This window comes from Sparus aurata, chromosome 19 (genome assembly GCF_900880675.1).
Source record: "Sparus aurata chromosome 19, fSpaAur1.1, whole genome shotgun sequence".
Classification (NCBI taxonomy): Eukaryota; Metazoa; Chordata; class Actinopteri; order Spariformes; family Sparidae; genus Sparus; species Sparus aurata.
In genome coordinates, this window is record NC_044205.1 from 20,745,148 (window position 1) to 20,767,676 (window position 22,529).

A 22,529-nucleotide genomic window follows, 5' to 3' on the forward strand; every position below is an offset into this window, starting at 1 on the left:
GAAGCAAACAGCAATCAGCCACAGAGTGTCAAGAAAATGAAACTAAGAAACAAACCACACCCAATTAGTGCTTTCTTCCCTTTTATTTGAAGAAAAAAAAGAAAAATATAGATGTATTATCAGACAGATTACTTTATGGGCAAACGCTGAGGCAGAATCAACTTTGGAGAAACGCAACCTGACGTTGCCACGGCCAGTCACATAAACTGGGAATCAGACGAGCAGCATGAAAGACCAAAAACACAATGGATGGAGTGTAATATATGTTTAACACGTGGTAACTCAATTGTATTAGTATAAATATATATGCTAGTAGCGTGACTTAACACTACAGGAGGAACATAGTGGACATACTTGCATTCACTCAGTTTGGTCTTAAAATTATTATAATTATTATCTATTTATATACCTTTTCAAATGGAAAGATGACATACATTTGCATAATTTCCATGTTAAGGGTTTTAAAAACTGATCAAACTGAACTGAAAATGTAATTCCTACATGATGCATCAATCATCTGCAGGCTAGCCTGTGAGAGAGTGGGACACTGGTGACACGTTGGCTGTTACAGGCTGTAGTGTGGGCATAGATGTTTTTTGTTGTTTTGTTTTTTTTGCCACTCAGCCCCCATTGGATCACAGAATATGTTTCGGATTTAATGTGTTACTGAAATGGATCTAGTGGACATTTCTGATCTGATTCTGTCTGTGTCTGATTGGTATTAACAGCATTTAATTTAGTTTTTTTTCTTGTTTATTGCACTTAAACACATCGACACAGAGTTACAGAAGACATCATATGCCAGGTGGAACTACGACTATGATAGCTGCCGTTGCAATATTATGCCTGAAATCAGTCGTTGCTTTTTTGTACAGCAATTTGCCCAAACTCTGCAGGTCTTTAGGACGTCGATACACTGTTCTAGTTCCTTGAAAAACCGCTCCTGGGACTAAAAGTTCCAGTTACTTTGCGTGGAAACATGTAATAACTCACTAGTTATAACACTTTTTATCTTGTTTGTCTAATCTGCACCGAAACTGAGATTGGGTTTTTTATTTGGGGTTATGTGCCGGATTATTTTTGAGGAAGATTCTCTACTGGTAACTGAGCTAACCATCCAAAGACTGCAGGTTCATATATAATGTAGCTCACACATATGAGCGTGGTATCGATCTTCTCGTCTAACTCTGGGCAAATAGGCAAATTACCCAAATTGTTCAAGTATTCCTTTAATGTAGATTCTTATATTGATACTGAAATCGGCCAAATGTACTGTTAAGAAAATGAAACCAACTTTATTCTGAGGGAGAGGGAGCTATAATCTCTCTTTCTGCGTGTCGCTCAGACAAAACAACTTGTTTAGATGTGAATTCTTGACAGCAAGTTTCAGTTCGCTTGTGTCTGACGGTAAACGGCCACATGAGCGTATCAATGAGCCTGAGCCCCTCCCTTCTCCGTCCCCGTTGCCCAAGATTGTGATGGTGTTGCACGGCGGGCCAGCGCTGACTCACCTGGTGGAGTATCGCACAAACACACGCGCCCACACACACAGACACACACACACACACACACACACACACACACACACCACAGCCCCCCGCTCACCACTCACTCACCTCCTTCCCCTCCCTCTGGGTTCACCCTGCACTGCAGTTCAAAGTGGTTTTGCCTGTCTAGCCTTGGCGTTTAATGTTTAAGTATTGGGAGCGGCTGGAGAGTGCAAATAAAATGCCTTTACAGACTCCGGGGCACGCTGAGGGCTGTCATTCGAGATACTGTATTGTGAAATTTCCATTGTGCTTGAGAGAGTAGCCTCGGGGCACCTGAATCTGTTCAGCAGAATTCTTTTTTTTTTTTGCCTCTTTACTAATTCATAATGCTCGATGCGTGCGGCTTAGATAAACCATTTGGAGGAAGATTATTCAAACTTTACAAATGCTGACAAAAGAGTACACATGTTCACAAGATAGACGGCAACATGTCCGTGCTGTAAACTGTTTGTCAAAAGTTCAGGACAGGATAAAGGTTTGAATGCGGACCCCACCTGCGAGAGAGAAAAAAAAAAAAGAACCACAGTGACTTGCGGCATGGCAGGCTTTTCTGTTGGCCTGGAGGAAAGAAAGGAAACCCTATTTTGCAGCGGAGGGAAAACAACACGGAAAGCCTGACGCTACTTATATGTTTGTGCGTGATTATTCTGTACTTCTAATCCGTCTAACAATGTTACAAAACATTCAGACAGGAGGAGGCTTTAAAGCAGTAATTGGGGGGACTTAAACTGGTTAAAACGCCGCTCCAACCGCTTCTAGTTGCATCTCGCTCGTGCTTGATCGAGACTGTGGCACAAGAAATCAAACATGGGTGTGGATTTAGTCTGATTCGAAGCATATCTCTTAATTCCCTTGAATGTCAGGAGCTTTTTAAATAGAGAGCCACTGGAGCAGATGTAGATGTCTCAGACCGGGTAGAGGGCTACGTGAAGGGATGTGTGATGTGACACAGAAGGAGTCAAAAACTGATGAGTCATTGGCCGTTTTCACGCCTCACGCTGGATTAGCCATCACATGCAACAGGCTTCTTAATAGGAATTGTGTAATGCCCTCAATCCCTGCAGAACTGTTCCACGAAATCGGCCTCTGTTTTGCTGCGTCACCTCCGTCTGCAGAAACCAGGCTCGATGCAAATAAAAGAGTCGCCGATTGTCACCCGGCAGTGAGCGTGTGGGATTTTGGGAGCTGTTTATTGCGCCTTTTGTTAGCGCGGTATTAGCAGCCATTGAGTGTTTTTAAGATGTTTGAGCTTCCTTTTTAATCCGGCATCAAGATAAGATCTCAAACAAAAAAGTTCACGTACTAAATTGACTTTAGATACTTTGATTGATTGTCTGAACTGTCTGCAGGGATTTCCATGGCATATAGTTGCAAACTCCACCCATCTGGCACCGGAGGAGGCCAAAACCAAACAATGAAGTGTAATGTTTGCAAATACTCTTTGCCCCAGGTCGGGCTGATAGATGGCTGGTTTCCTCTGTGGGAGAAACTCAAGTTCAAATCCTAGTCGCTCACATCAGCACACCTTGCTCTTTGGGCTGCATTATTCATCGCAATCTCTGCATTATTCAGTTCACTCAGCATCACATTTGCTTCATTTACAAAAGAAACCCCTCAAAGTCCCATAATAATCATTATTATCACACTCCCATCCTCTTTTGGAGGCAAGAGCCGAGGCCACCGTGGACTCCGTCGCCTCACCTCCTCCCTCCTCCGTGGTTTCGAGGCGTTTGTGTGGCATGCCAGGTTTTTATCTCAGAGCTGTGACACCTGAACCAGGACTGTGACCCGGGGCCAAACAGCGCCTCCGGTGTCCCTCAGGGCACCACAACTGCTGTCAGCCTCTGTGTTTGAACGGTGCCTCTGCAGAAGTATTTGGAGCAAAGACATCCTGAGAATCTCCCTGACATCCAGCAAACACAGAGTGAACTCAGTCGTATGTAGACCGAAAGGCCATCACTGGAAGGAGCAGTGTATCTTGGTCGGCGGTCACGCAAGCAGCGTGCCAAGTGCACAAGCCGTCTTTTGGCCAAGACCCGATGTTCACGGTCTCAGTGTAGCGGCAGGTAGTCTCACCTGCCCTGGTTGCAGCAGTGCCACAAGCCTGGCACACGCTGCACCAGACTGGAGGTCAGCCAGAGTGAGGTTTAATGAGACTGAAGCCACACCAAAGGCTGGCAGATCTGTCCTCACTTCAGAGCACCTGTGCCACATGCACCGAGTGTGATGAGAGCTAAAGTTGCCCCAAAACAGCCCCTCTTCCTGTAATTACTCTAACAGTTGGTTTGTTATCACACAAATAATTTGACTTCCTGAAACTATTTGGATTTCTGTTTCTGTCTGAAGTGAGATGCTTTGTATGCGGATACAGAGGTGTTTGTGTGTGTTTAATGATGCATTTTTTTATTTGTTTTTTTTTTTAGATCAACAACACCATCACTGAAATATCTCTTAATTGGCTTTAATCACAAGGGATGTGATTATCAGCATGTGTTGGGTTGGAAGCAGGAAGTTTGGTGATTGAAAACTATTTTAAAAAGCAAGCAAACTAAAAAAAATCTGTGCTGGGTGTAACCACAAGAAGCCCCCTTCTCCTCTGCTCCTTTTCAGAAGAAGTTACACTACTATAGTCAGAAGTCACAGTGGTTACCAGGGGACTATGGGAGTTGGGGTGATCCTTGGCCCATTAACAGAAGCACGCAGAACATTTTACTCGCAAGTTCCAATAAGAAATCGTCTTGGATGAGTCGAACAGGCCAGGATACACTCTCTAAAACCTCAGCTGTAACGCACTGTAAGTGTGTCTTCGGGCTTAGGGAGCCTCCCCCGTGATGTGAGTCCATGTTGTGACAATATGTGGTTAATTAGACGAGTACAGGCGCAGATAAAACAATAAACCGAGTGGTTCAACAACGCGTAAAAAGATGGCGCAACAGAGGACGCACGGCGCGCGCACTGCGGAGATATTAGTGTACGTTCATTTTCAAGTTGTTCTAAAGTTTGATATAGTTTGAGCTATTTCAAACTAAAAGCTTGATTCCGTTGTGTTTGCTCAGATTTCTCCGGGTTTTGATGAACCCAAATGGTTCATAACGTCTCCAGAGTGATTTGTGTGCGTTCATTCACGTTTCACAACAGAAACGAGGTTATTAGCCGTTTCAATTTGAAATCCAGCAATCTAATCATTTGAACGCTGAGCAGACTCTTCTTTATGTTTATTCAATTCATAACGGGGTCACGGCAAACTCATCCGGCAGAGGTGTGCGCAGTGCGCATCCACGAGCAGTTCTATTCTCCTGGGGGAAACGCATTATGTGCGGAAAGTTCTCCCAGACGCAGTTCAATCACACTGAAATCACTTCACCTAACTACACTGCTTCAGATTGGAGCCCGGCACTGACTGTGCTCCTGTCTGTCCTGCCTTCCTCTGTGAAATCTGGAAAATGGGAGGGTAAAAAAAGACGGTTTATAATTGATGTTTTCCCATGGAACAGCCCCTCCTCCCCGCAACACAGGCTCACCCTCAGGTGGAAGAAATCTTTTAAGATTTTTTTGTGGGATAACATCAGGAGGGTTTGTCTAGGCGAGCCAATCAAATCCCTCCCCTGCTATAGATCGGTGCTATAATACAAAGCTTTAGCGGTCGCCTCACACAAGCGGCTGCAGCTCGACTAGAGATCCCGTGGCTTTTAATTCCCTCACTACTTTTTTTTTTTAAACCCTCCTTTCGATGTGCCCCGTTATTACCATTTGTCTGAGGCGTTCATTTCCGCACCTGTCACAGTAGAGACCAGGCGAAAGGCGAAGTAGAGGAGGAGACAAGGACATTGCGAGAGCCGGGAGAGGCAGACGGCAGAGATAGCAGCGGCGACTCGCTTGAGATCTTAAAAGGACAAAAATGCTGCTCTGGACCAGAATCGTATTGGTCGGTCTCATCTGCTTGTCCTTGGTGTCCTCTGGGATGGGATGCGGACCGGGCAGGGGCTACGGCAGGAGAAGACACCCGAAGAAGCTGACACCTCTTGCGTACAAGCAGTTCATCCCCAACGTGGCGGAGAAGACCCTCGGGGCAAGCGGCAGATACGAAGGCAAGATCACAAGAAACTCCGAGCGATTTAAAGAACTGACTCCCAATTATAACACAGACATCATATTCAAGGATGAAGAGAACACCGGTGCCGACAGGCTAATGACTCAGGTAAGGAGACAGAATCACCTTCTTCTTTCTTTTTTTTCCCCCTCTCTCTCGCTCTCGCTCTCTCTCTTCCCCCCTAACGCACCATCACTGCGCACTGCAACAACCTCCTTGTCAGACTGATTGCGCACCTTTAAGTGAAGTCTCTTTTTTACCCGCTGCTGAACTCTTCACACTAAAGCCTTTTAAACTTCACTGTGTAAAATAAAAAAAAGAAAGAAAGAAAGAAAGAAAAAGAAAGAAGCAGATGCGCTTTCTGCAGCAGCACGGGAGTTTTCCCAAAAAAAAAAAAAAAAAAAAAGGGCTGCAGGCTGGAGGCGAATGTAGGAAAAAAAAAAATCCAGCTGGAGAAGTGATGTGCAGGCGGACAGTCAGGACACTCGGCCTTCATGATTGTGACAGTGTATTTAAAATATTAATGTGCCCCCTCTCCTCATATCTATATTTGTATCTTTTGTGAGGCGCTATTTGTTTGTTTCACACGCGCGTTTTTCCTGCCTTACATACGTTTTTTTCGTGAGCACACCCGAAGCGGTTTGTTTGCCCCCCGCGCTTTGAGCCCCCCCCCCAAAAAAAACATTTTGCAAGCTTTTTTTATTCATTTTTTTTAAAGCGCCTTTTTCTTTTTATTCCAGCCGTGAGCTTCGGGGAGCTAGTGATGCGCACCGCTTCAAACAGCCGGGCTTATTCAGGCATGGCGTGGCTCAATCAGACATTTTCTCGCGCAAGGGGGCTGCTGTAATTTAGCCTTCTCGCAGGGGGTGTGCATCAGTGCGTGAAAACAGTAACATTTTCTTTGAGAGTGTTCCGAAACACTATCAGGACTTCATGTAAAGGGTGGGGACTCGAGTGGGGGGGTGGGGGGGAATTACAGGGAGCGAGGCGCGCAGGGGCTGGCGGTGCCTTCACTTTTGCAGTTGGATTATAAACGTCTTTATTTAAAATGCTCCATCCTTCGCGCTTTGGCGGTTAGTTTATCAAAAAAAAAAAAGGGCTTCGCAGATGAGACCGAGGCTCGCGATGTTAAGCCCTGATTTCTTTCCAGGCTGCAGGACGCCGCGTCTCTTTCGCCACGACTTTTAGCACTCAAGATGCTGGTGAATTATTAAAGGAGCTCGGGTGATATTGGCTCAGTAATAATAAAAAATGCCGGTGGTGCTGCTGCTGCTGCTGTTGGTGGTGGTGGTGGTGGTGGTGATGAAGCCAGGCGCGCGCCGGAGTCCCTGAACCCGTGGCTCGCACCATGCATGAGCACGAGCTCCGATGAAATATTCACTGTGCGTGCGTTCTCGGCGTCCCTCTCAGCCCTCCCCGCGCCGCCTCTGCGAGACACCTATAGCTTTCTCGTACACACAGAGCGTGAAATTGCAGGCGCGTGGGGATGCGACGGCCAAAAAAAGTGGGGTTCAGGCGGACAACCCCCCCCCCCCCCCCCCCGTCTCCTGGTGTCTGCAAGGCTTTCACCCCACCTGCTGTAGAAACAGCTGTGTTTACAGGTCTGTAGAAAAATCGCACAGACGAGGAGGGAGTTCCTCAGATAAAATGTGACTATCTGCGTCTGGAGTCTGTCTATTTCAGGGCTGTAAAATGACTAGGAGCTCTTTTGTGATTTAAAGATTATTTATTTATTTTGTAAAGGAGCGAGTATTTGTGGCTTCTGGATCATCATCCGCTTTTCAATCAGCATCCGAGCGTTCACAGAAAACCCAACAACAGGCTCCAAGCGTGACACGTACATGAAAGGGCTTTTTAGGCTCCTCTCGCTCGGTCTGAGACGCAGATTGAACTTATGACCTCTGGTTAGCGGGAGGCCATAGTAAGTTAAAACAGGTGAGATTGTCCTTATCGTGCACACAAAAGAGCCGGGCTGTAGCTGCTACCGGCACAATCATGGTCACATGGAGCAGTCTCTGCGCGAATCCAAGCTTTACGCACGAACCAAGCGGGTTTTTACGCACGGACTTTTACGCACGAACACGCCGGACTTTCCTTGCTGTCTTGCATTTTTTTTTTTTTTTTTTTTTTTTTTTTAGGAAACATATGTTATAGTCTTAAATGAGACGGGACACGTGCCCGCAGTAGCTCCCTTAGCCGTGTGCAATAAACGTATTAATCAATCAATTCACCGAGGTCTAGCCAAGACTGTAACACATGATGCTTCTTGAGGGAGCGCTTCAACAAGCGTCTACTCCCTTAACTATTAAGACACTCACTCTCAGGAAAGTTGCCAACAGAGGCGTTTAACAGACATTTATGGATGGTGACGGGGCCCGAGACGAACAATGTCATCCATCTAATCCACACATTATGGCTTCATGCGCGGTCGTAAAATATGAGTCGCAGTCTGAGTGGAGATTTTCAGTCAAAGTCAACGTTTCGTTTCCCGGAAGACTCAAGAAAATCGGTCTAATTTAAAGAAAGAACTCGATTTGCTCAGTGAAATCCTCTCGTCCACACTGGCGAACGTTACTTTTCACCTTTAATAAAATGCCTAATAGGCTTCGGCTTCTAAAGGTGGCTTGTTTTTTTGCAGTGTCGGTGGGGGGGGGGGGGGGGGGGGGATCTCTGCGTGGCCACAGTGCAAACGCGTCGGGAAAGAGATGAGCTGGCGGCTTGTTTGCACTGACAGGTAGCTGATAAGTGTTTCCTCTAACCAAATCATTTGTGAAAAGATTAAGAGGGAGGCTGTTGAACAACTTTACCCCGAGCACAAAGCGCCGGTCTGCAGGCGCCCTGCTGGGGCTTCACGGTGGCTGAGCAGAATTTGGCTTGATTTGCGGCACACGACCTAATGAATTAATAAATAGGTTAAGCTTTACGGCTCTTGACTCCGACAATCCCACTCTGAATGTGGGAGGGTTTTTGGTGGGGGGGGGGGCCTTTTTTTTTTTTTTTTCTTTTTTTTTTATTCAACACGTTCTACAAGTGTGATATCCTCATAAAAACACCCGCTGATAAATGGGGAAACTCCGCTTTTATGGGAGTTTTTAGGGGGTTCTGTGTGAACATTCCTGCTCGTCCATAAGGGATAGGAGAGGACAGTGGGTCACACACACATAGACGCTTCTCTATGCGCCCTGGATATTTCACAAGTCTTGTCAGTCAGCGGCCAGAAAACACATCGACTTAAGGAGGCATGTCACGTTTCCCAAGACTTTGCAGGAGGGGGAATAATGAAAGTTTCCCTCCGCGGTCGCGCTGAAAAGACTCTTTGTGATGTTTTATTTGACATATTGGTTGAGTGTCGAGAATAGTTGTCTTGGAGAAGGCCAGGCATCTTCATTGAGAGCGCGGAGAGGTTGCGGTGCGACGATTTATTTATAGGACGAGAAACTCCGGATATATTTTAAGGCGGCAGCAGCGGCTCTTCCAAGATCATCCCCTCATATCATCTGCATATCAATTATTGATTGAAAGAAAACAAACAAGTCGCACCCCAACAAAAGAACTCGCTCATTCCATGGCCTAATACAAGCTCATGCATTCGTAATGCGCGCATGTTGCGTTCAATGCCACACTTTTGGGGGCAGAGAGGGATGCTGCTGCTCGCACCTTTTTTTCCAAGACCCATATGTTATAGGCCAGTGAAGCGAATGCGGTGCCTTATCAATTTTTCATCAACAGCTTTCTTATCCGAGCTGTGCCCTCTGACGCTGCTGCTCACTCTCAGAGATGTAGGCGCACAGATGCAGCTCAGTGCCAGCGTCTCTTCTCCCCCCCCCCCTCAGCTGGGAGGAATCAGGGGGCGTCAGGTGGAGATGGAGAGGCCTCAGTGAGTCAAGGAAACAAACCAGATATCTTATTAAGGGGCGCCATTTCCGGGGGGGGGGGGGGGGGGGAATGCAACAACCTGATCAAAAAGATGGTATATTGTTAAGTCAGCGGTGAGCACACTTGGCAACAGATAATTGTGTCAATATATGAACGGCTTTGGGTGGCAAGTGTTGCTCCAGATTCAAACTTTCGCCGCGTTTTTACGCACGCTCTGACGCACAACAGGTGACTAATTGGGTCTATCTTTTGTTCCCGATTTCTCCCCGCAGAGATGTAAAGACAAGCTGAACTCTCTGGCCATCTCGGTGATGAATCAGTGGCCCGGGGTGAAGCTGCGGGTCACCGAGGGCTGGGACGAGGACGGACACCACTTCGAGGAGTCGCTCCACTACGAGGGCAGGGCCGTGGACATCACCACCTCGGACAGAGACAAGAGCAAGTACGGCACTCTGTCCAGGCTGGCGGTGGAAGCCGGATTCGACTGGGTTTATTACGAGTCCAAAGCCCACATCCACTGCTCCGTGAAAGCAGGTACGGCAAAGAAACACCCAGATTTCTCCAAAGGGCAGGTGCAGCTCTGCTTTACCTGACAGAAGAAAACTTTCAAAATAAGAGTTTCTTTAGCTGTTTGTGTGTGTGTGTGTGTGTGTGTGTGGGGGGGGGGGGGGGGAGAGTCAACATGAAGAGATGGCATGAAGGTGCCAGTGTCCAAAACTATGGAGACAGGAAGGACCAATTTATATATAAGCTCCAGAAATACAATAAAACGAGGTCTTAATATCTGTTGATTCGTTTGTTTTGAAAAAGCATCGACTCCCCGATCATCAATTAAGCCCACCCAATCGGTGATCAATCGCTCATCATCTCTCTGAGTTAAGTGGAGTGCAGAGAGCGACTGTTTTTATTTTGACAGGGTTTGTGCGCTGTGTTATGAATGATGTATGGACGCGTCACCCCCAGCCAGCAGCCCGTGGCGGTGCGAGCGCGTTCTCCCAACGCAGCTCATTTCTTGATCTTACATCGCCCCACACCGTCTCCTGGTGGGAACCACGACCAGGATCCATCCAGCAAAAAGGCTCCTCCGGTGTGTGACCCAGAAAAACAAATCATTTTTGGTCCTCTCTCCGGGCTTTTGCGCACCGGCGGAAGCCAAAATAAAAAGCTGGGAGTTCAGAGGTTTTTAGGTGATATTTTTTAGAGTATGCTTATTAAATTGAAAACTGAACACATCTTGCTTTTTTTTCCCCCCCCGGATTGCTGTGTGTTTATCTCGACTTTAAGATCAAGTATTTTAGTTTAAGACGAGCTTCATGTTGGCTCCTCAGAGCTAAAGGACACCTATTGCGCTCAGATTGATGAGCCATGCCACTTTTTTTTCCTCTTTTCTTTTTTTTTATCTTTTTGTTCTGAGCTCAGACTTTATTGATAAATCCCTTACTTATCATTCAGCACACACGTTTTTGAGATCACAGTATGGGCCGGGCCGACGTGTCATTAGGGGTCATGCGACTTTACCAAAAGGATTTGGCTGAACAATGTTGAATCGGTCGGGGTAAATCTGGTTTTCAGTTGTCACCTTATTTCATGCTCGGGAATCTTAAAAGAAGATTAAAAGCCCCCCAGATTCTGAGTAGGAACCCCCCCCCCCCCCCCCCCCTCTTTTTTTTTTCCTTCTATCTAGTGTGTGCGGGACAGTGTGATCCCAGAGACTGGTATGTGAAGAGCTCCACCAAGGCCAAAATTATTGTCATCGAGGCTGACAACAAAGCAGGGAGAGGTGGTAGAAAGAGGGGACATTGATGTTGCACAACAGAAAGCATTTAAGAGTCCGGGCCCTCATTTAAATTCAAATCTACAACTCGAGAGGCTTGGAAAAGTGGCTCCGCTGGGTAAATAGTAGTTGTGAGTCGCCTATTTGTGTGAATTGTCACATGGAGGTTTCTGCACCTGAGCAAATATGGGAAGAGTAGCTGGGAAAGGCGTAAGTGTTCTTTACCGAGAGTAGCTCGATCCACAAGCTGATTTAGAATAACAATGCCTGCTCTTTATTGGGTTTTTTAATTAAGAATAGATGAGCCAAGGCTTTCAGTTTTTTTTTCTTCTCTCTTCCTTCTTCTCCTCCGTCTCAGACAACGTTTGCCGAGCCAATACGCATTTGGCATGGAGGGAGCAGACAGGCATCATTATGCAAAATGCATATGGCCCACCATGATGTGTGTAGGCAGGAAAAAAACACAAACAGGAGCTAAAAGAGGAAGGTTTCTGAATGGGCTTTTGAATGGTGGAGGACTGTAAAGGCTCGAAGCACCTGTGATTTATTCATTTCTAAACTCCTTATAAGTGTTTGAAAGTTTTAAACTCTGACGCTTTGTGACGTTTTATGCGTCTTGGGAATAATTTGCTGATGATATGAAACGAGGATATTAGATTTTTAATAACACGTTTTTGTGTTTTTAACAGAAAACTCAGTGGCAGCAAAGTCTGGCGGCTGCTTCCCAGGCTCCTCCACCGTCACCCTGCAGGATGGCACCAACAAGGCGGTCAAGGACCTCCGAACCGGCGACAGGGTCCTGGCAGCCGACAACGACGGAAATCCGATTTACACCGACTTCATCATGTTCATAGACCAAGACTCGGCCACCAAGAGGCTCTTCTACGTCATCGAAACCGACTCGGGCCAGAAGATCACCCTCACCGCCGCGCACCTCCTCTTCGTCGGCCACAACTCCACGGATGAGGAGCGGATGTCGGCGATCTTCGCCAGCCAGGTCCGGCGCGGACAGAAGGTGTTCGTGTTCGACGCCGAGCGCAGCCGGCTCGAGCCCGTGACCGTAAAACGGATTTACACGCAGGAGCAGGTGGGCTCCTTTGCGCCGGTGACCGTGCAGGGGACCGTCGTGGTGGACCAGGTCCTTGCGTCCTGTTACGCAGTGATCGAAGACCACGTCCTGGCGCACTGGGCCCTGGCACCTGTCAGGCTCGCCCACTGGGTGTCCTCGTTGCTTTTCAGTTCCCAGAATCAAGTGAGCGCACAGAGCGACGGAGTGCACTGGTACTCCAAGATCCTTTATCAACTCGGAACATGGCTCTTGGACAGCCACTCGATCCATCCACTTGGGATGTCAGTATACTCAAGTTGAAACCTCAACTCCAGGAGCAGAGCGAGACTTTAAAAAAAATGTAGGACACACAAACTATTCAGTAGATTAAAAAAATTAAATAATAATAATAATACAAAAAAACAACAACAACAACAAAAAACAAACAAACGAACAAACAAACAAGACAAAGGCCCCAGCGGAGTTGGGATATTTATTTCAGTGACTTTTCCATGTGTCCCCTTTCAAAGAATGAATGGAGCCTTAAAAAGTTTCTCTTTGAATAATTTATTCTCATGTGAACTCAGCTGCTTGTCACACAAATGGATTCTGACACTGTGTGAGCGGCGAATTGTGCATAATCTATTTTTGTATATCTCAAATGCAAAAAAAGAAGAAAAAAAAAGACTGGAAAAAAAAAACGACGACGAAAAAAAAGAGAAAAAGAAAAAATATGGCAAAGTGAAAGAAGAACCATGTAGAAAGGAGCTAACTCTGACAGGTTGTAATGTTCATATGTGCATATATGTGCAACTGACTGTTATATTTTGGGGAGAACAAACTTCGCGGGGTTCCATAAATTATATTTTTATACACAGAATTGTAAATTAGATTTTGACAGATCGCTACCGAATCACATTTCGTTATTTGAAATAGTGTAAGATATGAGAATATATTTTAATTTAAATACAGTAGTTGGGAAAGTATTGGAAAAAAAATCTTGTACTGCTTGGTTTATTAAGAATTTTATTATTTTGGAAACTGTTCGTTTAAGTTGTCGGAGAGGGACAGATATTCTGCCTCGTGTCTGCATTCTCTGCTTTTTATTTTTTTGTTTTGTTTTTTTGTTGTGTTTTCTATTTTTCCTGTTTTCTTCTGAGAAAAATATTAAAAATGCAGATTCTGACAATTCAGTAACAGTTAAAAGTAGTACTGAAAAACAAGTTTCGTTAAAATAAATTAATAAGTAACTCCTGTAAATGTACTAAAATGTATTTTTCTTTTCATATTTTGTAATAGGGAAATAGTTTTATAGAAATGACCTGCGGCAGATGCAAAGTTTGGAATAGTCTATATAGCCAGACCATACCAAGTTAACTTTCATAACAGGGCGATGCGTCAAAAATGTCTAGAGTTTATTATTTATATGTTTATTACAAAATGAGATAAAGAAAATCTTCAAACTTGCAGTTGTTACATGTCTTTGTCTGAATGAGCAAAAACACAAAGAGGTTTAAAAAAAAAGAAGGCATCATGACAGATGAAGCTCTCAGAGCAGCTCACTGATAAACAGATCAGCCAAACTTGTGTTGATAATTCCCCCCCTTTTTGGTGCAGTCACATATTTTTTGGGGTTGGTTATAATTAACACTTGACAATTGTTTTACATGGTAATTTAATTGGGGGGGGGGGGGGGGTTTAGCCTCCTGGGAAGAGCTCGCAAACAAGTCCGCCCTGTTCGCAGGCGCACGCAGAATGGAGAGAATATGGCGCTTTGAACTTCCTATTGCATGCTTGCGAAATGTTGAGAGCCCATGTCGAATTTAACGAGGTTTGCCCTCCGCAAATAACTCCTAACTTGCAGACAAATTAAACACAAGTGTGTTTGTTGGCCCTCAGTGTGCTCCTCGGTGTCTGCTGTGCTGGTGGGGTTGGTCAGGCTGCTCCACCAGGGACTGACACCAGAAGCTCAAGTCTGAATCACAAAGTGTTATAATCCTCCCAATATTTTCACAGGGACTGAAAGTGCACATGTAGAAGTTAATGTTGAGGGTTTAACTGGTGTATTTCTGTCCTCTGGAGGCTTCATCGTCTCTCAGATTGATTACAGCATCGGTTTTCTTCCTCTCAGCGTGTCAGTAACTTGTGCAAGTGCGACACCGTGTGGCCAAACGCAGGTAGTGCAGTTTGGAAATGACCGGAAGATATTCTTAAAAGCTGGGAGTTGTGGATGTAACCAAGTACATTTACTCGAGTACTGTGTCTAAGTGTCATTTTGAGGTCGTATATTTACTTTACACTTCCACTTCACTACATTTTGAAAGCAAATATTGTACTTTTTACTCGTCAACATTTATTTAATAACTTCAGTTACTAGTTACTTTGCAGACGGCATGCCTCATTAGAGCTGAAGTGCATTTTTGAAGTCATTTATTTCATTGGCAATCTGATAATTAATAAAAAAAACAAAAAACAAACACACACACTGATCGAGATCATTTAAAAAAAAAAAAAAGATGAATATTGGATCCGATAATCGTGGTATGCAGTGTATACATTAATGTAAATGTATGTATTACTCATTTTTATTTATAGTTTTTGATTGTACATTTATTGCCAGATAGCTACTTTGATATTTCAGCACATTCAATGCCAGTTACTTTAAGACGTCTCCATTCGCCAAAGTAGTATTTTACAGAATATCTTTACTTTTATTCAAGTATGACTCTCATAAGGAAAATAACTCCAAAGGCAGAAATGAGCAGCGTATACATGCATATACAGGATTTAAGTTTGATGCCTCAGTCTGAACATATGCACATGTGGCTTGGAAGCAGAAATAATATGTGAAACCACCAATAAATAATGTGAATCTATTAATTCTTTCCTATCAAAATCACAAAATTGATCCCACACTGATGAAGGGGCTGCTGAAGGGTCTTTCAGTTTGGTTGTTTTTAAGGATTTAAGTTTGATGCCTCAAACTAAATACATGCACGTGTAGTGGCAAGCAGAAATAACACATGAAATTACCAAGAAATAATGTGAATCCATTATATTTTTCATCTCAATCAGAAAAATGATCCCATCCTCCACCCATGCCGATCAAAGGTAAAAGGGGCCGTTGAACCTGAGTTTCTGAACACTGTAGCAACATGAGCAGGAATTCCATTTCCTTCTCCCAGGTCGTCCACATTGTGTTTTATTGTTGATATTGCGAGGTGGAAACTTTTGAGAGGGACAAAGCGGCCCATCTCTTCCCGGCGCTGTGACCTTGGGTCCCTGACAGATACAAAAGCGTCCGCGCAGGGCAGCATTCCTCAGAGCAGGTAAACAGAGCCTCCTCTAATCCCTCCGGGGGCCCACAGTCTGCTGGAGCTCAACAACGGCTTTTACAAATGTTGACATTTGCAAACATGAACAGTCTGGCATTCTGGAAAACAAAACTCCCCGTTTCTAAGAGAGTTCTGCAAATGGCAGCGCCGTCGTTTCTTTCCAGGCAACATTTACTCGTCTGTGGCAGCAACCAGCCGAGCGCTCACAGCCTGAGTGGTAAGTTGGAGGGAACAGAACCTCTACAGTGATCTGGTCCTAGACATGATAACACACCTTTAATACTGCCTCCCCCTTCACTGTCAGTAAACTGAAACAGAGGACCGAACTGTTAGATACATGCGATACAACTTAAAGCGGATTGCTGAGTCTCATCCACAGATCAACACATGCTGACACTTTGGGTTGGCAGCTAAAGTCTCAACACTTGTGGCTTTCAGAAATATAACGTATACTTAAATACACATTGCTTTTAACTAAATTAAGGTACTTGTCCCATTCAGTAACAATATAGAACCATTAAAAACCTCATAATTTGACTTTGATTTCAGAGAGCTCTTGATCTTTCCTGTTGGTGACATCTTGGTGGGTTTTCAAGCGTACACTGAAAATAAACTCCGCTGCAGCTCTGTTTTAAATTACAATTAGGCATCACAATTAAGAGCCCAACATTTTGGTCCTTTTTTTAAATTAAATCAATATTAGCCCTAAATATTATGTGAAGATCGTGTGAGACCGACAAAATACTAACCAGCAACATATGCAAGATTACTGAAGGCATTCTGGGTTCACGTATTCACAGCATCTCAAGAAGAGAACTACATTGTTGTTTGGATTTTAGATAACATTTCTTCAGGTCAGTGGTTCCCAAACAGGGGATTGGAACGTCTGGTAGCTAGATTAAATCTGAGGGGTAACAAGATAATTGATGGGTTGGGCTAGGTACAGTTAAAAAAAAAAAAAAATGTAGTTACCAGTACCGATACCGTGATTTCGACACAGATTCCTGAAAGACACTTTGACAATACGCTGATGAGATTAACTTCGTAGGTCATGAAAATTTGGTAGTGAAAGACATTTTTTTATACTTGATAGTATCTCAGCAACTGGGTCGGTGCTGTAAGACTAACAAACTTCAACACCCACCCCATGTATGAGACAGGAAATAAGGAAAATCATGTTCTACAACTCAAAATTTCCATTTTTCCTGAACTATTTCTCATCTTTGGTTGAACTACTCAGATAAAAAGACTTTGAACGAGTACAAACGATCTCAAGCAGACACTTCCTTCTCTGGTCAAAGAAAGCTTCAGAGGACAGACATTTACCTCTGACTGAAGGACCACAGGGATTTAGTCTAATTTCACAATAAAAACAAACTCAATGTCATCGCTGTGTTTATCAAAAAGTTTATTTTTCTCAATTTGTTGGTTTAAAATGTAACACTTTGTCTCGTTACGAATTATCCACTTTCTTGAAAGAAATTCACTCTTGAGAAAATCACATCGTTTACAGTATCACAACAGATTTCACAGTGATTTTAGAGTTTTCCAACATAAAACATGATTAACTTCATGTGATACATCAAAGTGTGAAAACACATGACAGGATGGATTGTCAACAGTTTCAGTCAAAACCCAAGGTTGGATTTTCAGTCATTATTTGGTGCACCGTACAGTTCGAGATGAGGAAACCAACTGTGGTGTCTTTTTTCAAAATCCAACCAAACAATTCATGTCAAGAAGCTGGGACGACCTTTGGTGCAGTGAAAGCCATAAAGCGGCTTTTAGAGTTACGAGTCTGCTCTGTGAACCCGGCTGTCGTCACAGAGATGGAAACCTCCATCCACTGGGCTAACAAACAATGGTAATCCAGGTAGGCCACCCTGCTTGATACAGAAGTCTTAAGTTCACTCAACAACGGCAGCATCAAGGAAAAGATGAGCAACTGGAAAATATATGTAAGCTGGAGAAACACCAATGGCGGGAAAAGCAGCAGTAATGGAAGGAAATGTGACCCTGAACGAAGCAACATCTATTAAGTGCGGGAAGTAAAGTCTTCAGTCGGAGGCTGGACGCGGCGCGGCTGTAAGAGAACCAGGAGTGTTTAGTAAGTGAGTGAGTTAAGGCAGGAAAAGTGACACAGCGGGATTGTGGCTCGTCGCGGATCCTCTCATCAGTTTGCTGTTGAAAAAATGTGTTAATACTAAAAGGTCATTCTGTTTTTGTGATCTCTCATTAGTACAACCCCAAAAAAATAAAACGGCTACAACCTCAAACCACCCGGTGTGTTAAAACCAGGAGCACCTCAAGTGTGGGACCATGCCAACGGTTTAACATGCTTTAACTCAACTCGTTTATACCTCTCATGTAATCAATACTTGTTTCTTTAGTTTTGCATTAGAGTCTGTTTTTAAGCCATTAGTTTCCTTCAAGATTATACAAAGCAAATAAAAGTAACTGTAGCTAATTTAACAATTTGCTTTCTGCGGGTATAAAAAAATATTCCATCAGGTATAAAAGTGAACTTAAATAAACAAGGTGCAACTTTTAATTGAACAAATCAAAGAAAAACTGGAGATTACAATCAGTATCTTATTGGTTGCTTACGAAAAGGATTCGGTTGACGTGTGATAAAACATGCTGCAAAATGAATTATTTTTCATACCAGCAGAACATAAATGCTTTCAAGAAAACAGGAAATGTCTTTAAAAAGGAAAACAATTCTAACTTCCTGCAGAAAGATAGTTGATCGTTGAGTCTCATCCACAAGACATCATCATACTGATGCTCTGGGTTTCGTCCTAATTAAAAACGTCTGTGTTCAAGAAGTAAAAATCAACTGTATTTCTCCAGGAAGTTACATTTTGTCGCTTTAAGACAGCAACAAGTGATTTCAAATAATCTTTAATTATTACATGAGAGGGACCAACTATAATTTCCCCAACTCAAATTTCACATGTTGGAGCTTAGCTTAAGAACCTAAACGCTTCTACAGAGAACCAATAACATCTACTGCTTCATCATGCAACAGTAACAAAACTTTTAACATAACGTAAAGTCAACTAATAATCCAGCGCCAAGGAATTTCACATTTTGATAGCAACAACTACAAACAATAACTGCCTTTAAGTTGGGAAAAGTGTTCAGAAGTCAATTATAACCCATTTATAATCCAATTTGTTGATTTTGTTAAAGCATGCTGAACCTTTGAAATGGCCCCTTAACTTTGCCTTTAAGACTAGCAGCCACAGTGAGGCCAGTCACTGCTCTGCTGACGTGATGAGACCTGAAGAAAAGGAAAGAATTAAATGATTACTTCAGCCAGTCTGCAAAAGGGACCTGTTGAAAAAAAGTTAGTGTTGTGTAAAAACCCGACCCATCTAGACCAAAAGCTCGGGTAGACTTTGACACTTGTCATTAGCAGCAGTAATGAAGAAAGCCCCATGGAAATGTCACATATGAGCCTTTCTTAAATCAATTATCTAGAGCTTGATGCAACTATATGAGAAAATGAGCTATTGTAAAAACAAAAAAGTCAGGTGATAATAGAGCACCATTTTCCTCAAACTACTTTGAGAAATAGAACTGCGAATCTAATAGTTCAAAATGTACAAAATGTGTACGAAATCCTTAAAATTAAGTTACAAATAGATTCAATATGAATCTGTTCTGCCATTACAAGAACAGATGTCTCATACTAATAAACCCATCAACGGCATTGCCGATACTTTGTCAAATCCACAGGATTTACCACATCACTAAAAGTCAAGTGTAACCCACAAGCATGAAAGACATTAAATACACATTGTTAGGAAACAAAAACCTTTCAACATCAGTTCAACTAAAAACAAAAGGAATAAAAACATAAAGAAGTCAGTTTAGAACAACTGTACAACATACAACAGGAACTGAAACCACGCAACCTCAAGTTTTACAGGACTTAAGAAGGAATTTTAGGTTTTTAGACATTTTCAGACAGCCTGTTTGTCTCGAAGCATGTCGAGATATAGTGACCTTTACTGGCAAGAATCACGCATGTGCAGCTTCTTTTAAAAGCTCTGTGGGTTTTGAGTTAATTCAAGGAATGACTCATTTAAGGGAAATACCAGGAAATGTATTAAATTGATTCACACATGCGGTCAAAGACAGAGGCCAATAATTACTTAGAAGTGTGAACAACTCTTCTCATGTCGTAAGAACTTAATCTGTGATGTCATCCAGATGCACAGCCAGGAGCTGATTTACTATTTACATATTTACCCTCCAAATTTCATTTATTATGGCTTATTTCAATTGAAAAAAATCCAGTGAAAACATTTAAAAAGCTGCTACATTTGCTTCATGTCTGGGTTGCATAGAGCTGAACATTAGTATGACATCACAGTTAAAGGGACAGGACAAAACCTCTCATGTTTCTGCTTATGAAGCAAATAATTTCAATGCCATAATTCAGTGGCAACTCTATGAGGTAGTATTTCTTGCCATAGAAGGTATCAAAAATGTTTGTTTTTTAAATATATCTGATATGTTGAATACCCAGGAATTTACAGAATATGTATAAATTAATAAAATGCAGCACAAATAAGAAATACGATTCATCTTAAAAGGCACCAAACACATGGAACATCACACACAACCACACATCTTTGGGCTAAAGTTTAACCGGCTTCACATACCTGCATGCTCACGGTATATTGGCCACTTTTTTATTTTCTTGTTTTCCCCTTTAAACTTTTTGTCAAATGTCTTATAAACAGAAATATGGTCCAGTCATTCTTCCTTTTGGCTCCAAATTAGAAACAAAAACACTTGTAAAATGATTTATGCCTGGACACATCAGCTTATCTTTACATCTAAAAATCATTAACTTGATACAACGCAAGTGAAGAATAACTAAAAAAAAAAAATAATTCACAGGATAAATATTGAGAGAAAGTTCAAGTCTATTTATGTACATGATCACTACATAGATAATGGTTGCCCCCTCGGCTTCCTATGTCACATTCCTGCAAATAATGTACATGACATTCACATTTGAACTTCAGTTATTACCGAACACGCGTAACGATCTGAATATTTAAAAGAACTGCTTTGGTTTCAGGAAATTACAACACAGAATAGACAGAAATGTTGTGTGATGAAGGAAACGATTATGGAATTATGGAAAAGTAAATGAGCCTTACTTGCTATTTTTAGTTTATTAATGATGTGGAAGTCAAATGTTTAGAGAATTTAAGGTTTCAGTGATGTGGTTGCGCTCCCCAAACAAGGGTGCATGCTCAGAGAACATAAAGTAAAACAAAGCGATGCTTTGGAGATTGTCCAACAATTTCTCACACATCTGAAGAAATCTATCTAATCTTAGGCCGATATCAATGTGAGTAAGAGCGTAGAAATTAGAGAGAATTTTAACGAGGGGAATTCAATTTATGGGGAAAGTATTACAGAGAAATATTAGACCTTTTTCTGCTGTACTGCATCAACATTATCATCTCAGTGTACAGTCAAACTGTTCAAAGTGCTCTAAAAGGTATGAAGCTCAGTGATAAGGCACCAAATCAACAGCCGTAAGTCACGCAGATTCTGATCAATTACACTGGCGAAGAGTAAACTTAATGTATATCCAAGCAAATAATTAACTAAATGTGTGTATCCTGAATTGTAAGCAATTCTTTCCTATCTGCCAATTATATGATGTACTTGAAATCGACCAACAGTATACATTTAAATTGTCATCATAAAAATCTCAAAAAAAGACGCATTCCCTCAAGTACACTCAAGCCGGTTTAGAAACATAAATCTAACTACTCCATAATCATACATACAACTAAAATACAGATTATTCACGGTTAAAAGACCTCCGAACAAATCAGACCAAGGAGCAACGCCAAATTACCAAACTGACCGCCCTGAACGAGAGATGTTTCAAACAATCTGTCCCAGCACAAAGTACCACGAAATCTACGTCAGAGTCACAACAATTACAAATCCCCAAACCACTGGGAATTTAGGAAAAAGGTATCAATATTTTGCCAAATTGCTCCCAGTCACTACTCTGTGTCAAATGTTAAAATCATCCACCTCTGTGCCTGTATGCAAGTTCTCCACTAGGTAGTGCCATTCACCCAAAAACTGCTTGGAGAGTCATCTGTACCTGAATGCTGGCTGAGTCGGACTGAACTAAAGAACCATTAGTGATGAAATACTGCCATCTACAGGGGGAGATAAACACTGCTACTGGATGTGAGTAAGTCTGGCCACAACCGCATCCTGCATCCAAACCAAACAGCAGGCCACAAAAAAAATAAAATACTACAATTAAATGGTCACATCAGTACTATACATTTTAAGTAAATCTGTATGAGAGGGGGAGCAACCATTATCCTATGATACGTTCTACTTAGTGTCCGTGTAAGATGCTTAAAACATTCTCCACTACATCAAAGTAGGATTAATTGTCCAGTGTCTCTCCAGTGCCATTTTACAACAATGGACAATTGGTAGACAAAGTCAAACAATGGCATGCTCGCAGCCAAGGTCGTAATGTTCACTGTTCCGACTGTTCACTGTTGATTGGAGATAAATGATGCTCCTGTGCAGACGTTGACTGTGTGAGTGACCCCAGTAGGGTGGAAGAACTGTGCCAGGTTGGAGCTCCCTCGTTGGGAGAAAGTGACCTCTTGCAACAAGACCTCCTGGCTCTTATTGTGCTCCTCATCCATCAATCAGCGATACATCAATGTGGGACAAATCAATCATGTGCCTGTGTAGTAATTGTGATAATGTTTAAACCACTGGCTCAAGGGGCAAAAGACACTAAATAATCTTGTGCATCTTAATATTCAAGACTAACACA

The 22,529-nt window shown here is 42.8% G+C and overlaps 2 protein-coding genes across 5 annotated transcripts in view; one reads left to right on the forward strand and one right to left on the reverse strand.

Annotated features, from left to right (window-relative positions):
• Window positions 1-4,997: 4,997 nt before the first annotated feature.
• shha (sonic hedgehog signaling molecule a) lies at window positions 4,998-13,807 on the forward strand. The gene is made up of 3 exons (XM_030397532.1): window positions 4,998-5,748; window positions 9,789-10,050; window positions 11,980-13,807. Exons 1-3 carry the CDS (start codon window positions 5,449-5,451, stop codon window positions 12,657-12,659), a joined length of 1,242 nt encoding a protein of 413 aa, XP_030253392.1. The 5' UTR covers window positions 4,998-5,448; the 3' UTR covers window positions 12,660-13,807.
• Window positions 13,808-17,063: 3,256 nt separating this feature from the next.
• Window positions 17,064-22,529, reverse strand: part of rbm33a (RNA binding motif protein 33a) — a 29,802-nt gene continuing 24,336 nt past the window's right edge. For 3 of the 4 annotated variants that reach the window (XM_030398356.1, XM_030398354.1, XM_030398355.1), the window contains exon 19: window positions 17,064-22,436. In XM_030398356.1, coding sequence (XP_030254216.1) covers window positions 22,388-22,436 — 49 coding nt within the window. In that variant the 3' untranslated portion in view covers window positions 17,064-22,387. The remainder of the gene's footprint in view (window positions 22,437-22,529) is intronic. The other variant, XR_003981699.1, reaches the window with a different exon arrangement.